Source organism: Cebidichthys violaceus, unplaced genomic scaffold (genome assembly GCF_023349555.1).
Source record: "Cebidichthys violaceus isolate CVI_PGR_0920_01 unplaced genomic scaffold, fCebVio1.0.p SCAF_10, whole genome shotgun sequence".
In the NCBI taxonomy this organism is placed as follows: Eukaryota; Metazoa; Chordata; class Actinopteri; order Perciformes; family Stichaeidae; genus Cebidichthys; species Cebidichthys violaceus.
This window is the reverse complement of record NW_027176263.1, coordinates 16,373,337-16,392,280: the sequence shown is the minus strand read 5'-3', so window position 1 is coordinate 16,392,280 and position 18,944 is coordinate 16,373,337. Positions and strand designations below refer to the sequence as shown.

Sequence of the window (18,944 nt, the reverse complement as noted above, 5' to 3'; positions counted from 1 at the left end):
TGCGTACGATGTCAGAAAACGATTAATGATTTAAAAAAAAAAAAACGCGTCACAGGCCTCATAGCTAACATCACCGTGGTGACTAAACGGGGCCAGCCAGAGGAATGTGCATAGTAATAACAGAGCACACACACACACACACACACACACACACACACACACACGGCGTACAGCAGCTTGTCATCAACAGACATCCTCCAGACAGAGTGTGTGTGTGTGTGTGTGTGTGTGTGTGTGGGGGGGGGGAGCAAAACACACTCTCACATCCTGTGCTTTGTGTCAGACCTCAGTGATGTCTGTGCGGCTGCAGTATCTCCGTCCAGGCAGAGAGGCTCTGGCTCTCAGCGCTCTCCACGCAGGTATCAAAGGCTTGGCGCAGCGAGACACTTTTAATTACCAGGTACTTCCCTTATGCTCGCGATTTCAATTTCTCCCCGCAAAAGCTGGTAATGATATTCAAAACGCCCGCTGGCGACTCCGGGGCTCCTCACCCCCCCCCCCCCCCCCCGTCTTTCTTTCCTTCCACACACACGCTAACATGTGAATACCCCAGTTTATGGGCTTATTTGTCCTCCAGTCACTTTGTAAAATCTTTATTCTGCCGAAGATCTCCCTTTTTTTAATTTTTTTTTAAATGCGGGCGTCGCTGGAAGGAATGGCAATAAAGGTTTGGGGGGGTGAGTGGGGGGGGGGGGATCAATGCAGAATGTATTAGCCTGCACTACCGAGACCGACTTCAATAATAAAAGAATTGATCCTTTAAAAAGTGAAGCTTAAAAAGGAGGAGGACGGTCCGTTCCAGCGCTGCACAGATGGAGAATCACAGCGGGACGTTTCACCACCCCCCCCCCCCCCCCCCCCCCCCCCCAAATAATATTCACATCGTGTCGTCAAACCCGTGTCACATTCAGTCGCACAATTACCGGAGGATTCTCGTTGGAATGCATGCATTATGGAGGAGCATGTCCAATAACGCAGCATATGGAGTAACATATTCAGTCGGCGCCACTCGAGCTCTGCCAAGCACAGAGAGTGGGTGAGAGAGAGAGAGAAGATGTGAGGGTGAAGTAAAGTTAAAAAGGTGCTGGATGGGTTCTTTCTGGGAGACATTTTAATGTACTATTGTTCAGTTTATTAGGGCGATCCAGAGAGTAGATGCCACCTGCCCGACGTCCATTGGCGCTTCTTGTTTTCCAAACGCACTCTCAGGGTTTCATTCGTCACCGGTGCATCACATCCCGGCGGCGTCTCCGCAACGCAGCCGCCGGTCGCAAAGCGTCGGCAGCAATCAAGCGTGAGGGCTGGATGTATAACAAGCGCACTTCACAGTATGCCTAACAAGCGCACTTCACACACTAATCAGCTCGAGTGGACTTTTGCGTTTGCGCCCCACAATGCTCGCGCTCGCTTCCCCGTGTATGGAGACGATGAGGTGATCTGGGTAATCGATGGATAAGGCTGCCGGAGACTCGCCCAGGGTAACGAGTGCGTGGAGGTGTAGCGGGGGGGGGGGGGGTTCTTGATAAAATAAAGTGCTGAACGCAAAGTGTGTGTGTGTGTGTGTGTGTGTGTGTGTGTGTGTGTGTTAACATATTAAACACAGTGATACTCTCGGAGACACTGAGCTATGAACAGTGTCACGAGCAGCTCACTCTTACTCCCCTTATCCCTGAATCTGCACCGTGAATATTTGGCTGTGTACGTTTTACAGTAAATTACCGTCTCCGGTTGCATTACTTTCACGACATGTTACCGTGTCATTTTCACAGTACATTACAGTAAAATGACAGCGTTACACTGTGACTTCACACACACTCAGTCACGGCATCAAACGACTGAGACATGCAGCAGTGTGTGTGTTGCTGTAGTTCTACTGCATTGAACTGTGATTTTACAGTAAAAGGCCCTATCCAATTATTATAGCGGTATGGTGCTGTAGAATAACAGTATGGTAATCCCACAATGCTTTGCGAAGTTGTCAATGTGTAATACCCCCCCTCCCCCCATCACATTGATTTCACAAAACAATTGTGATAAAAGTATAATTTCATGATGTTTACATCTTGTGAAATTCTGGAGAAAATGTATTTTATTTTATTTTCCAATTCATTATTAAATCAAGAAAAAGTCAAAAAATGAAATAACAGCCCTCACAAGATGTAAGAGCACCAGATGTTCTGACAAACCCGGAAGCTCTCAATGAGAACAGAACATTTCTATAATAAGCAAATACTGACATGTTTCTAAACAACTGATCAAATCACCTTCATCAAGTTTAAGCCTGTCGACCTAAAACTATTCCACGAATGAAGACGTACTAAAAAATGATTTGTTTGTCAAATTTCTGATTCAGAAGCTGCAAAAAAAAAAATCTTTAATCAAAAACGTATCTGTGGTATTTTTTAAATTTTCATTTGACTCTACTGTAAACAGTCAAAATTGCTAAATGTTGCACATAAAGTTGCATAAAATATCAGTTATTTTCAACCTACATAACCAAAAATATAAGTACAAGCCTGTAGCGATCTACACACACACACACACACACACACACACACACACACACACACACACACACACACACACAAAATGACCCTTGAGTTTCACAGTTTCCCCTCCACTGGTGGAGTGGGATGGGGGGGGGGCAGGACAGACAACAGACACCGCCTCCTGTAATCCCATCAACTCATGTCATGACAGCAGTCTGGATACAAGCCTATCTGTGAAGGCCTGTAATCCACGGCTAAGACTTCACACACTGCACGCTCCCACTTATCTGGAAACACACACACTCACACACACACAAACACACACACTCACACACACTCGTAAACACACTTGGAGAGGAAAGTGATAGTTGGTGGCGACTTCACTCGCAATTTGTCTTCGCGGAAAGACGAGGTGTTCCGCTGTGATGTAGGGCCGAATCCGTGTGTGTGTGTTTGGGCGTGTGTGTGTGTGTGTGTGTGTGTGTGTGTGTGTGTGTGTGTGTGTGTGTGTGTGTGTGTGTGTGTGTGTGTGCGTGCCAGGATAAAGCATGCGTCATGGATTTCAGCTCAAGCCAAACATACACACACGGATGCATGAATTAGTTATGCTTTAAAAAGAAGGATCCTAAAAATAGACACTTGTCGTGTGGATAACATAAAGGGTGAGGAAGGAATCTTTGACTGTGTTCGTATATCAGGAAATATATATCAGGAAGTACAGGAATATATTAGGAAGTACCTGTTACTATTGTGTGTACAGCATGTGTACAAATGTCTGTCAAATATTACAGATGTACAGATTCATCTATTAGTCTGCTTGTGTTCTCAGGATAGAAACGAGAGTAAAACACTAAAAGAGAAATCATGCAATACCTTATTCAGATTATTATTATTATCATAAAAAACACATAACATAATCAAAATGGTGCTGAAAAAAGACAGAGACAGAGAGACAGAGAGAGAGAGAGAGAGAGAGAGAGGGAGAGAGAGAGAGAGAGAGAGAGAGAGAGGCAGACAGAGAGAGAGAGACAGAGAGAGAGAGAGAGAGAGAGAGAGAGGCAGACAGAGAGAGAGAGAGAGAGAGAGAGAGAGAGAGAGAGAGAGAGAGAGGCAGACAGAGAGAGAGAAAGAGAGAGAGAGAGAGAGAGAGAGAGAGAACAGAGTGCAGGACCCACACGCTGTAGTTCCAGCCAATTGCATCCCAGAGAAGTGACCATGGACCAGTGATAACAAAGCCTCATAGATCACTCCTCTCAGACGGAGCCCGGCGCTGGAGGCGAGCGGAAGCCAGAGCAGAGAAGAAGAAGAAGAAGAAGAAGAAGAAGAAGAAGAAGAAGAAGAAGAAGACAGAGAGCTCACCGCCTGTATGCCCCCCTCTCCGCTATCCTCCGAGCTACATTTTGACGCCCTTTTTTTGTCTTTTGCAACACCCCGGAACGCCATTAGAGCCGGGCTGTGTGCCGCTGCGCCCGCACGTTCTACTAGCTCCCTCCGTGACGAGATTTCTAAAGGGAGAGTCGAAGAGAGAGAGAGAGAGAGAGAGAGAGAGAGCGAGAGAGAGAGAGAGAGAGAGGAGGGGTTCCACTCTGCCGATGTTAAACCAACCTCCCCATAAAGAGCCTTACATTCTTCCCATTTCCCAAAGAGAACAAAAACCGGCGTTCAACACTTACCCACTCCCACACTCAGGTTCAGTGTTGGTTTTGCGTGACAACAGAAAGCCCCTCAGACATTCCTCCAGAACAGATGTGCATCAGAGGAGCAGTGAGCTCCCCCCCACCCACCCCCCCCCATCTTGTTTGTGAGCCTGCCTGCTCCGTTTCTCTACTTTTCTTTTTACCGCTTTGAAGCAGGTGGATGACAAAAACAAAAAGCATCAATCTCTGCAGGCACACGTCGACACACTCTCCCCTCCGTACAGTATAATCACACATTCACATTCCCTCCTCGGCAGCTCCAACAAAAAGGAAGGAACAACAAACCGAAGGACGAGCGGGCGTTGTCGCTTGTCGCAATCGTGTTTTGATTGGATTAGAATGCGGAATTTTGCCGTATCTCCAGAGTTCCGTTTGCCATATGTTGAGGCAATTTTATACCCGCACGGTTTGATTGCTTTCGTTCATTATGCGGAGGTTCTCCGTGGCCCGCGGCGGTCCTGAATATCAGGGCTGTGGTCGTCAGTTCAAGATCAAGCCCAAATGGTCAAAACTGTCTCAAGACCAAAGCGCCAGAGAGTGCCCATTCAATATCGTTCATACCGTTATCTTAAAGCTGCTCAATAATCAAGACTCTTTTGTCAACGATGGGAAGAAGTGACTTTGTGTGATGTTAAAGGTGTCGCTCCTAATGAACGCTCATCAACCTGGTTTCTAGATAGCAGCTGTTTTCAGTCAAAAGAGATCAGATAAACCCACTGTGGGTTAGCTGCCCAGCACCAAACAGCAGAAAGAAGTTAGCGACTGGCTGGTGATGCGGCTAAAAGAGTTGGTGGACGCCAAAGATGGAGCAAACTGTAGAAACACGCGTACTGAGCAGATCTCAGGTGTGTGTCGCTCTCTCCTCCAAAACAAAGAAGAGTTCAATCTCACTCTTCATTACAGTCAAGATGGCGGCGAAGATGACAAAAAGGGGTTGCTTGTTCATCTCGTATTGTGCCCTAACTGTAGTAGATCGTAACATATCGGGTATGGAATCAAACTGCAGACCGCAACCTCGAGAGGTCCTTGAGCATCATGAATGAGTATGAGGCTGATGGGTCCAGTAGTTTACGAGATTACCCTGGACAGACAAACAGATGCGCGCACACACGGACACAACTGAACGCATGATCTCCTCACAGGCTTACGCCCAGCGGTGATATAAAAAAAAAATCAGTGGATTAAATTCATCAAGTCGCCAGTAACACGACTTCAAATGAATAGTGTTGTTCCCCAACGACCGTAGACTGAATGCAAGAAGTAGCCGTCGCTGTCTTGGATTACGTCCGTCGCCATATTGGGTTTTTTTTGCAGTCAATGGACAGGAAGTGACCATATTAGGACTGAGGAGGAGTGACGTAGAGACGCCGTATATATCTCTGGGAGAGACCTGTCAATCACTGTGTAGCCCCGCCCCTAAAGCATCCCCTGCTTTATGGTCTGTTTGACTCTAAATGGAGCATAATGTACTAAATGAACATCATGCTGTATTGAAGAAGACTGTAAACTAGAGATTGAGACCATAAACTCATGTTTACAATGTTTACTGAGGGAATAAATCAAGAGAGAAGTAGAGTCATTTTAGACTAGACTTCTATACAACCAGAGGAGTCGCCCCCTGGTGGACACTAGAGAGAATGCAGCTTTAAGACACTTTGGCTTCACGCCTGGTAACCACCACACATCTGTTAGCTTAAATGTTCATGTCAACGGTGAGCAAACAGTTCTGGAGCAACAGCAGATTTGAGGTTTACTAATCCAGTTGTGCCAACAATTTTTTTTTTATAATATTAGTTATACAGTCATGTTCCTGTACTTTAAGCTACATCCCGCTCCGTTACCATAATGAGATTAGCATCTAGCCGCCGCCCAATCAAAACCCAGACAACGGGCACGGCGGTAGCGACCCAACCGACAGCTAACAGTCGGCATGATAATGATCCCACTCAGGAGAAAACTCAAGCATTTCATGTAAAAGTATCGTGTTCTTTAAATTTTAATTTATTCATAATCAACATACTTCATCAGACTGTATCCATCCACCAGCGCAGATGGCATATAAAGACAGAGATCGTCATGGCCAGGTCATGTGATGAGAGCTGCTCCTCGTTATCTGTTCAACAAAAATATTGATCTTTGATGTTAATTATTGAAATTGAAAAAAAACCTAATTTCATTCTCCATGTCTGCTACATACTAAAGAAGTGTGTTTAACTTTATTGCAACATTATTCCAAAAAGAAAAGTGAAAGTGAGACAGAAGTGAGGAAGAAGTCTAATGAGAGACATTTATAAACTGAAGATGACACCTTAAACACCTTTTACGTGAGCATTTACAATTTGCATAAATCTCTATCCTATGTTATGAGAAATCATGATTTCATAGCTTTAGGACACACGGTAGCTCGCTCTGCTTTCATCTTATATCACATTTATGGCATATTTCAGCAGAATAATGTGACCGTGCTGTGGTTATTCAGTCAGTCACAGCGTCTCCTCTCATGAACATCCTGCGTATCAACCCACGCAGTGCAAACCCGAGCAGGGGTCAGTGAAAGACCAGCAGAACAAAGAAGCCCAGTTAAAGACGGTCACCTGCTCTAAAAAGAGCTTTCTGTGTCATCATCAGAATCAGAATCAGAACCCTTTATTTGCCAAGGTGTGTTGCACATACAAGGAATTTGACATGGTGGGTGGTGCATAATGTAACGTGTGATCTTCTGTTAAAGTAAAAAGGAATTTTATGGAGCAGTTTTAATGTTTTTGGATGCCAGGCTCATCTACGGAGCAAAGGAACCACTGAGAGTCACAGGTACGTTTAACCAGGCATTGCATTTCAAACAAAACATTCATTAATTACATACAAAAATAGATAATTAAGTTCATAAGCCAGAGGGGTTCAGTTCATTCCTCAGAAGAGTTCACGGAGTTCATCCTGTAGCTTACCATCAACTGTACAGGTGATCCGGACTCACAAAACCTGACCTAAAATAAGACCACAAGGAATAATGGATGAACATGAACCTTAAAACTAAAATATTTCTTCTGTTGTACAAATCACAATTTGAATACAACCATTAATTGAATCATATTAAGACATCATATGTCACTTTGAATTATTTACAGTGTTGTTAGTTTTAACAACTGCAATAGTTTATTAGATGATGACGTTCGTGAACGCAATGACGACGTTCGTGAATGACGACGTTCGTGAACACAATAACCAACATAACAACCCATATTACAGCGCGCAGTCCGTGATTGGCTACGTAATTTGCGTTACAATAAGCTATATTAAAACAGTACCATATCAGAGGGTTACAATAACATTAAACAATCAACAACAATCAACACAAAAATAGAAACAAATCATAGGTCATAATGCAACTTTAATACTCCATGTCATATACAGTGTTCTTCTTACTTTGCTGCTTTAAAGCGCTTATGAATAATGGCTGAACGGGCCCCTGTAAGCACTGACACTACAACACTAACCTGCGTCACACAAATGATCGACGGTCTCATCAACAAGTGTTTAATTCTGAATTCCGGCATTTGTATAAGTCACTGAAGGCAGCGCCGTGACGTCACCTGTTTTGGGTTTCATGGCGGGACTGTGCGTCACCTCGGCTCGTCCTGCTAAACTGAACTTAACGGTATAGTTACTGTGTTACAGATACATATATATGTACATGTGTGTATAACTGGTGCGATGGAGAGCGCCTTGGTCAAAGACAACCCGCTGCTGTTCCCTCTCAACGGGCAGAAGACGCTCTACGACGGATTCATCACGGTGCTGGTACGTTCACGTGTCTTCCTGTTAACGTTAACTACGTCCAAACAAACGTCCGTTTAACGGTTGCTCTCTGTGGATCTACACGGTCGGTAGAATACAACTTAAAGGCTTTTAACGGACGTCATGAACCGCTGATGAATTCGGCATATGTGTCTCGAGCACTGCAGAGAAAACTTTTAGTTATTCAATAACTCACCGCTACTGTAACTGTTCCAAAGACGTCACTTATACATGTATGTTATTACGTCAGTGCTACGTCATCGCTGACTGAGCAGAGCAATGTAAAAAGCTCCATTTAAACTGGTTACTTTCTATGTCTGCTTTATGCTGCATTGAAGAGTTTATGTTGCTCATTCAGATGTGGTGCGCACGCATTTTATTTTGTTTTCTTCTGAGTCACTTTTAGGGATTATTAAATAATGCAGCTGGATATTGTTTGAACCGTGACTTTTGTAAATAGTCACTTGACTTCATAATATAGTTGAGGTGGTGTCTGCCATGATGTCATGATGTCTCCTCTCTTACTCTGACAGGAACGAGACTTCAGGCTGAGAGTGCTGCTTCCTCCAGACGGTCAACTTAAAGGAGCCAGGTATGAACGGACCCTCTTGTCTCTGAACAGGGTACCTGACCCAGGAATATATGTTCATAAATGTCATTATGTTCATAAACGTCATTATTATGTTCATAAACATCATTACTATGTTCAGAACATCATTATCATGTTCATAAACGTCATTATTATGTTCACGAACGTCATCGTTACGTTCACGAACGTCATCGTTACGTTCACGAACGTCGTCATTGCGTTCACGAAAGTTATTATTACGTTCACGAACGTCATTGTTACGTTCACAAACGTCATCATTCACAAACGTCCCATTATTACGTTCACGAACGTCATTATTATGTTCACGAACGTCGTCATTGCGTTCACGAAAGTCGTCATTGCGTTCACAAATGTCATCATTGCATTCACGAACGTCATTATTACGTTCACGAACGTCATTATTACGTTCACAAACGTTATCATTCGTGAACGTCATTATTACGTTCACGAACGTTATCATTCACGAACGTCATTATTATGTTCACGAACGTCGTCATTGCGTTCACGAAAGTCGTCATTGCGTTCACAAATGTCAACATTGCATTCATGAACGTCATTATTACGTACACGAACGTTAACATTCACGAACGTCATTATTACGTTCGCGAACGTCATTGCGTTCACGAACGTCACTATTGCGTTCACGAATGTTATCATTCAATAACGTCATCATTACGTTCGCGAACGTCATTGCGTTCACGAACGTCACAGCGTTCACGAACGTCATCGTTGCGCTCACGAACGTCATCGTTATGTTCACGAACGTCATTGTTACATCCACGAACATCATTATTATGTTCACGAACGTCATCATTCACGAACGTCATCATTCACGAACGTCATTATTATGTTCACGAACGTCATTATTATGTTCACGAACGTCATCATTCACGAACGTCACTATTATGTTCACGAACGTCATCATTCACGAACGTCATTATTATGTTCACGAACGTCATTATTACGTTCACGAACGTCATTTCGTTCATGAACGTCATCATTGCGTTCACGAACATCATTGCGTTCACGAACGTCATTATTACGTTCGCGAACGTCATCATTGCGTTCACGAATGTCATCATTACGTTCACGAACGCCATTGTTACGTTCACGAACGTCATCATTCACAAACGTCGTCATTGCGTTCATGAACGTCATCATTCACAAACGTCGTTATTACGTTCACGAAAGTCACCATTGCGTTCACGAACGTCATTATTCACAAAAGTCACCATTGCGTTCACGAACGTCACCATTGCGTTCACAAACGTCATCACTACGTTCACGAACATCGTTACGTTCACAAACGTCATTATTACGTTCACGAACGTTATCATTACGTTCACAAACGTCGTTATTACGTTCACGAAGGTCATCATTGCGTTCATGAACGTCTACTAATTCCTGGCTTTGGTCTTGCAGGCTGCACTGCTGTTGGCAGTTGAGACAGCTGTTGCAGGGCTACGAGCACATCGTGAAGCAGGTAAAATGAAGACGAGTCTGAGTTATTAGTGATGATGCGTTTGTGTTATTAGTGGTGATGCGTCTGCCTGCTCTTATTGAGGTCAGATGGATTGTTGTGTTTCATATTTCTTGTCATGTCGCTCTGGCCCCTTTGTGTTTCCATCAGGCTGGCCTCACTCGGAAGCAGAAGAAAAAAAAAATATTTTCCACTGTTTAATTAACATCGTCTGGAAAATGTCCCTATTTGTTATGCTGCCCCTCAGGGTTATTTGGATGAGATTGATATTTCACCCCGGGCTGCAAAGTTCATTATTTTCACAGCCTTTAAGCTATCATTAATTATTAAAGCTGGTGGCAGCCCCCATTAATCACAAACACTGTGTTTGATTTGAATGGCTGGCTAGAGGAAGAAACAGACACTGTCACTTCATTATGCCCACCATTGAAGAAGTGTCCTCTCTGCTTTGACTCCTCACAGAGGCTGCGGCAGGCGGCCGACCTCGTCACTTTCATTCTGGAGCTGAAGACGGTCCTGGTGAGGAGAATGACGCCGTGGTTGGCGCGGTCACTTTGACATTGTTGCTTTCTGAATAGGAAGTAAATGGGAACCTTCGGGCATCAATAGCCTTGATAATGAGGCACACGTGTATATTTTGTGAGACGAATGAAAAGTGTAACCACCTCTGCGCTCGCCACCGAACAAAGACGGGACACTTCTTGGCCCCGATTCAGCGTCGCTCCATTTATTTTGCTTTTCGTAGACAGATGGTGGCGCAGAGCGTGGAAGTCGCGATGTGACGGTGTTCATATTTTGACATTAGAATCATGGTAACGTATCTATAATAACGTAATCGGGTTTAAAATGAGAAGCCTTCTCTCTGCCGTTGCAGGAAGTGGGTCTGAAAAGCCGTCCCGAGTGCCGCTCCGTCCCGCCTCCACAGTACTACTCCCAGCTCATCTCTGAGATGGAGACCCTCGGCTGGGGCAGGTGAGTCACTTTGAGAACACCTGTAGCACCCAACAGGTTCCTCTTCCTGGAGAGAGTCTGGAGGACCTGACACCGCGGTCACGGAGCCGGTTCCTCATTTACTTATATATATATATATATATATATATATATATATATATATATATATCGCACTATACTCATGTGGCGGGTGTAGCTCATAGCCGTTTATATCAAAGCTTTTTACCTGATGGAAGTGGTGTTCATCCGTGAAGGTTATCTTGATGAACAAAACCGTGTCGGTAACAAAAAGCTTGTGTTTTGCAGCAGATCTTATTTTTCTGCAATAATCCATAATCCAATGGAGAAATTGGCTTTTTTTTGTGTGGAGGAAACGGTGCAATGCGAACTTCCCGGGTTGGCCTACAAAACGCCAGACTCTGTTTGAGGGCTGAAAGAGACGAACTTTCTGTTCTTCACGTACGCCTCAGAGTTTGTGGGCCAAAAACAAGCAACCAAGAGATTAAGAGAAATGAGTATTGGAAGTGTAACTTATTGGTTTATATTCTTTTAAATGTATGTGTGTTTTCCCCAGAGGTAAGATTAACATACCGAGGTGTACGGCTACAAAGCTCTGGTGCTTTAACCGGCTATATGGAGCAGTCCCCCCCCCCCCACCCCCCCAGCAGTCTCAACTGATTGGAGAGAGCCTGCAACAACACAGCTCCGCATTAACAAATGGCTCTTAATGACTTCCTTATTTTTAGTTATTGAGTTATAGTTAAATCCAGGTCACATTTAATAACTCTCAGCCCACGCGCAGCGACAGGCCCAGCTAATGCCATCGGGGGGGTGGGGGGGGGGGGGAGACGAGACATCTCTTCTCCCCCAGCTCGGATTAAGTCTCGACTACTACACTCATTTTCCACTTTCCTATTAATGACCACGGCTACAATTATGATATTAGCAAAATGCAAATGGCTCTAATTGAAGACTCTCAGGTTTTAATAGGAGGGGGGGGGGGGGGGCGAAGGTATGCTTTACGCTGGAAATGGGACCAACATCGCTTTGGGTGTCGCGTTACGGTCGGGAGGCATTACACACAGTGGGCCTCAATCTCCAAAGCACTCGAGATTCGCTTAGCGTCTTAATTGGCGTGGGCCCGTGCTAATAGCCACCAGGGCTTCTTCAGCCGTAATGCTGTCTGCTGATTGGTTCAGGTAAGTGAGTCTTCCTCTTCTCTCTGCGTCTCCATCACCCGCATGCCGGAGCGCGGCCATCTTAATTGGCTGGAGATGGCGCGCTACGTGTTAATTAATGGAAAAACCGGGGTCAAGTAGGTCGGCCGCCATCACTCCCCCTTCCCTCCCCTCCCTCCCCCCAAAACAAAAAGGTGACCCGGGAGCTTCCAGGGCTCATCACGGCCACAGTCTGCTGAGGCATCAGACGCTCTACTTATTGTTTCTACAGCTGATGACTCCTCCTGTAGTCATGGGATGTAGGTGCAATCACTGACGGGGTTAGGATGTATGCAGTACGTAATGAGAATGACCCTGTTAGCACAGTTAGACTGCAGACCCAGCTAATTCATTAGCATATAGGTGTGTGTGCACTTGAGGGTCACATACATGTTATGCGTCATGCATGCCTTCATTTTGCATGTGAATTTCTTAAACACAAGCGGCGCGGCACATACGTTCTCACTGTTCATTAATCACATTGTTGACCAAAACAGCATTCAGAGACATGCGCGCACACACACACACACACACACACACACACACACACACACACACACAGGACTAATGTGCGTGGCGTGCAGCGTGTGGAAGGAGCTCTCTCGGCGGTGGGGTGCAGATGGGATGCTCTCATCAGTCTTCCCGGCAGGACGTCTCGACTGTCACGCTGTTTCCATCACGGCCAAGTAGCGGCTCGTCCTCGCCGTCCCGGGTGCGAGACCTCAGTGTGTGTTTGTTAGTGACGCACCGATACCATCGCAGATGCTCGATACGCCGTCGAGGGGCCCCTCCCACATGGACTGTTTTTCACCACTGCCCTAAAAAACATAACTTCAACTGACCCCGAAGTCAGAGTCACCTCGGACTCTGCTACCGTCTGTCAGCTCCCACTCTGACTCACAGAGTGGGTCTGGGTTCTACTAATGTCAGTGAACGCATCATGACAGAGTTGTAGTTCTACTCATTCCAGTGAACGCATCATGACAGAGTGGTAGTTCTACTAATGTCAGTGAACACATCATGACAGAGTTGTAGTTCTACTAATGTCAGTGAACGCATCATGACAGAGTTGTAGTTCTACTCATGTCAGTGAACGCATCATGACAGCGTTGTAGTTCTACTCATGTCAGTGAACGCATCATGACAGCGTTGTAGTTCTACTCATGTCAGTGAACGCATCATGACAGAGTTGTAGTTCTACTCATGTCTGTGAACGCATCATGACAGCGTTGTAGTTCTACTCATGTCAGTGAACGCATCATGACAGAGTTGTAGTTCTACTCATGTCAGTGAACGCATCATGACAGAGTTGTAGTTCTACTCATGTCAGTGAACGCATCATGACAGCGTTGTAGTTCTACTCATGTCAGTGAACGCATCATGACAGCGTTGTAGTTCTACTCATGTCAGTGAACGCATCATGACAGAGTTGTAGTTCTACTCATGTCAGTGAACGCATCATGACAGAGTTGTAGTTCTACTCATGTCAGTGAACGCATCATGACAAAGTTGTAGTTGTACTCATGTCAGTGAACGCATCATGACAGCGTTGTAGTTCTACTCATTCCAGTGAACGCATCATGACAGAGTTGTAGTTCTACTCATGTCAGTGAACACATCATGACAGAGTTGTAGTTCTACTCATGTCAGTGAACGCATCATGACAGAGTTGTAGTTCTACTCATGTCAGTGAACGCATCATGACAGAGTTGTAGTTCTACTCATGTCAGTGAACGCATCATGACAGAGTTGTAGTTCTACTCATGTCAGTGAACGCATCATGACAGAGTTGTAGTTCTACTCATGTCAGTGAACGCATCATGACAGCGTTGTAGTTCTACTCATGTCAGTGAACGCATCATGACAGCGTTGTAGTTCTACTCATTCCAGTGAACGCATCATGACAGCGTTGTAGTTCTACTCGTCAGTGAACGCATCATGACAGAGATGTAGTTCTACTCATGTCAGTGAACGCATCATGACAGCGTTGTAGTTCTACTCATGTCAGTGAACACATCATGACAGAGTTGTAGTTCTACTCATGTCAGTGAACACATCATCGTGGTGGTGATTTACAGATTTAGAAAACGTTTGAAGTTAGCTGCACATTTGAATGCTTCAACCTTATTCAATTAAATAATTTATACAAAAGGATTTGAATCCAACAAGTAGATTTGTACTTGATTTTAATTGGATGAATTGCTACAAAGCCAACTCCATAGATCCAGAATGTACACGGTCATTGAACCTGTCATAGGTATAGTGTGACTGCTAGCACCCTGCAGGTAGCAGTGGGTGGTAAAACACGTAATCCCAGCTGACTTTAAAAAGGTGTTATAATGTCTAATATCTGCCAAAAACCCATTAGAGCGACCAGACTGCAGAAATACAAATGAACACTCGAGTGTCACGAGTGAAATATAATACAGAAACGAGACGCTGCATTCTTTTATTCACGTGTTCTGCAAACCAGCAGCACTTCATTTCAACGACTCAACCGCTTACTTATTGATGTGTTCATTTGGATGCTTGTCACTTCCTCCACTTTATTAAACGGTCATGCTTCACAGGCTCGTGTGTTTATTGCTGTTAGCGGTAATGGGCTCTTTATGGGCTGCACTCTGTGTGTACCTGAGGACAACCGTCTCTGTTGTCTGTTCAAGAAGTTCTGATCTGCAACTAAATAATTTCACCCTGATAGGTGACGTGTGTGTTTGTTTGTTTGTTTGTTTGTTTGTGTGTGTGTGTGTGTGTGTGTGTGTGTGTGTGTGTGTGTGTGTCTGTCCGGTCAGCATGGAAGGAGGGAGTCTCGATTGGCGTTGGCGTTGGCGTGCACGTGACACCTCAGTGCCATTGCCCTTCGCTGGCGTTTGATTGCAAGTGAGGCAGACACTGAAATGAATCGGGCTCATTGGAGACGGTCTCCCATCATTCCATCACTTCCCCTAAGTGTGTGTGTGTCATCCCTGCTCACATCACTCCTGGCTAACACACTCCATAAATCCTGGGCAGATATACGGCGGCGTCCATCGTAATGCACGGCGTCTCTGATGAGTCTTTTTGTCTTCAGGATGTGACTCCTCGCAGTAGATCTGACAGCGGTGTTGGGCGGAGCATCGATGAGCGTTTAGTCCTTGGCCTCAATAGGTTAGATTAGCTCTCTGATTAACAGGTTGACTCCAGCTTGAAGATGTGGACTCACCCGAAAGGGAAATTCCGCCACCTGTTAAGTGACTGTCCACCACTAACCGGTAGTAGTCGGAGGTTAACCGCTAACCTGTAGTAGTCGGAGGTTAACCGCTAACCAGTAGTAGCCGAGGTTAACCGCTAACCTGTAGTAGTCGGAGGTTAACCGCTAACCTGTAGTAGTCAAGGTTAACCGCTAACCAGTAGTAGCCGAGGTTAACCGCTAACCTGTAGTAGCCAAGGTTAACCGCTAACCTGTAGTAGTCGGAGGTTAACCGCTAACCTGTAGTAGTCGAGGTTAACCGCTAACCTGTAGTAGTCGAGGTTAACCGCTAACCTGTAGTAGTCGGAGGTTAACCGCTAACCTGTAGTAGCCGAGGTTAACCGCTAACCTGTAGTAGTCGGAGGTTAACCGCTAACCTGTAGTAGTCAAGGTTAACCGCTAACCAGTAGTAGCCGAGGTTAACCGCTAACCTGTAGTAGTCTCAGGTTAACCGCTAACCTGTAGTAGTCGAGGTTAACCGCTAACCTGTAGTAGTTGGAGGTTAACCGCTAACCTGTAGTAGTCGGAGGTTAACCGCTAACCTGTAGTAGTCGAGGTTAACGGCTAACCTGTAGTAGTCGGAGGTTAACCGCTAACCTGTAGTAGTCTCAGGTTAACCGCTAACCTGTAGTAGTCGAGGTTAACCGCTAACCTGTAGTAGTCGAGGTTAACCGCTAACCTGTAGTAGTCGGAGGTTAACCGCTAACCTGTAGTAGTCTCAGGTTAACCGCGAACCTGTAGTAGTTGAGGTTAACCGCTAACCTGTAGTAGTCGGAGGTTAACCGCTAACCTGTAGTAGTCGGAGGTTAACCGCTAACCTGTAGTAGTCGAGGTTAACCGCTAACCTGTAGTAGTCTCAGGTTAACCGCTAACCTGTAGTAGTCGAGGTTAACCGCTAACCTGTAGTAGTCGAGGTTAACTGCTAACCTGTAGTAGTCGGTAACTATGGGAGAGAGGACTGTGGTTCACAGCTGCAGTGGCCGTTTGTGGCATGGCTCTTTGCAGCTTTGCTCAAGTGAGGTTTGGTTGTGGAGTTAGTGAATCCAGGATCCAGCAGCAGTCAGTGAGCCGCATTCTGTAAAGGCCCGATGGACGATATGCTGGCCCCGCCCCCTATCGCTTTATTATTCAAAGTTTATTCATGTCGACCGTGTCCCAACTGCACCAACTCCATCGACGCTGCACATCAGTGGGTTCCCAGCAATACGGCGAGTAGGAAGTAGCTCGAGCTGTGTGAAGGACTCAGGACAGACAGAGAGACTCACAGACAGTCCTTTCTTGTGAGGACTGTCTGTGGGTTTGGTTTTGGTACTAGTTATTGTAGGACTGTGCGATGAACAGAGTGTACACACAGTCGGTGTGTTTGCTCACAGTTTTATTAGAAAGCATGTTCTGTGGTGACTCAGATGATAATAATGCCCCCAGCCTCAGCGTGATTGGTTTCGTTATATTCCTGCATTAGAGCAATAAAAGGCCGCTTACTGGAAAATAATGCAGCCGTAGTAATGCCTGTATTTGGGGCATGACTGCAGAGCTGTAGCCTGATGTAATGTCACCGCGTCAGCACCCGGAGTGATAAATCTAAAGGCAGAGTTGATGTCTCAATATTGCTCTCTGCTGCTTTGATTAATGACGGATGATGGCCGCTGGCAGTTTACAGTGTTGCGTACCGTTGATTTATTGTGAACGCATCCGCAGGCTGCTCTTCATCGACACCGAGTTCAGAACGCTGAGACTGAAGGCGGAGGACTCCTCTGGAAGGCAGCACGTTCTCACTGTTAAACTCAAGTCTAAGGTAAGACACACACACACACACACACACACACACACACACACACACACACAGTTTACTGTAAGGACTGGATCATTTTCACATGGAAAATTATTCACCATCAAATGGAACACTCCACAGCTCCATGTTGACCCTACAGCCGATCCACCAAATGCATTTTGGGATGTTGAATTTGCCGATAGCGCATCAGTGATTTTCGTCTGTGCCCCTTAAATCTGGGTCAAACTGGAGAGGGTGCGGAGAGCCACGAGAACCCGCTGTGGCTGAGATGTAGCGCAGATAAAACGTGATGGAAAGACCTTCCTCTATGCATCGAGAGAACCGGGACACCCACGCTCATCTGCATAGCCGCTGTCTCTGCTCCCTGCTGCAGGCCGGGGACGGCAGCGGAATACAGATCTACAAACTGTCGGATAAGAGGTGGCAGGAGTATTTATTATAATTTGGTTCGGGGAACACATAATGGTTTCGGTAGAGTTTAGTTTTGAATTGTAGATGCATGTAGACTAGACTGTAGCAGTCAAAGACTTGAGGTACCGATTCATAAAAAGATTGCTCTAAACCCTCACTGATAGAACCAAAAGAAACGTGTAACAAAGGGTTAAATGCACTCTTCACTGCTCTGCAAGAAAACAGCCTCTTGCCAAATTGGACTCGGCTGCAAAACTTTACGTCTGTTTGCCGTGATATCATCAGCGAAATATCTCTCGTGATTCGGAAGCAGATCGCGGATGCAAGTGATGCTTAGTTCATGGCGCTATCAGCAGCTGCAATCTTTGTGAATTCGCCCCCCACGCGTAGAGAAATAGACTCAAGGATCCACACGAGTCCCAGTTCCCCATTACAACAACAAACCCTTAAAGGACGAGTCAAGCTTATTACAACGTGGCACTACATGGAAGGTTAGCGGTAAACCAGGAAGTTGGTCTGTAAATTGTTTAGATGCATTAAGAGCTGCAGGCTCCAGTGGCCAACTGCAGTTCCTCAACAAGAAGATCGCTGCAAACCCAAAAAGCATTTGTCCCGCAGACTGCATGGGTGTACTATACAAACCACTACTACTGGACTCAAACAGATGGCCCCCATACACCTGAATGGGAAATTGCTCACTGAGTGTATGAGCCAAAACAAGTTTTCTAGCTTCTCAGTTTGTTTATGTTAGTGACATCATCCCATTGTAAAGTTAAGGGTCCCAGCAGGAGGGACTGACCTTTGTACAGTTAAGGGTCCCAGCAGGAGGGACTGACTTTTGTACAGTTAAGGGTCCCAGCAGGATGGACTGACCTTTGTACAGTTAAGGGTCCCAGCAGGAGGGACTGACCTTTGTAAAGTTAAGGGTCCCAGCAGGAGGGACTGACCTTTGTAAAGTTAAGGGTCCCAGCAGGAGGGACTGACCTTTGTACAGTTAAGGGTCCCAGCAGGAGGGACTGACCTTTGTACAGTTAAGGGTCCCAGCAGGAGGGACTGATCATTGTAAAGTTAAGGGTCCCAGCAGGAGGGACTGACCTTTGTACAGTTAAGGGTCCCAGCAGGAGGGACTGACCTTTGTACAGTGAAGGGTCCCAGCAGGAGGGACTGACCTTTGTACAGTTAAGGGTCCCAGCAGGAGGGACTGATCATGCTAAAGTTAAGGGTCCCAGCAGGATGGACTGACCATGCTAAAGTTAAGGGTCCCAGCAGGATG

General features: G+C 45.6%; 1 protein-coding gene across 1 annotated transcript in view; it reads left to right on the top strand.

Moving 5' to 3' along the window:
- Positions 1-7,792: 7,792 nt before the first annotated feature.
- The window catches only part of fancl (FA complementation group L), a 22,099-nt gene continuing 10,947 nt past the window's right edge, over positions 7,793-18,944 (top strand). The window contains exons 1-6 of the mRNA XM_068727685.1: positions 7,793-7,984; positions 8,515-8,573; positions 10,014-10,074; positions 10,534-10,590; positions 10,946-11,043; positions 17,167-17,263. Of these exons, the coding sequence (XP_068583786.1) occupies positions 7,898-7,984; positions 8,515-8,573; positions 10,014-10,074; positions 10,534-10,590; positions 10,946-11,043; positions 17,167-17,263 (459 nt within the window). The 5' untranslated portion in view covers positions 7,793-7,897. The remainder of the gene's footprint in view (positions 7,985-8,514; positions 8,574-10,013; positions 10,075-10,533; positions 10,591-10,945; positions 11,044-17,166; positions 17,264-18,944) is intronic.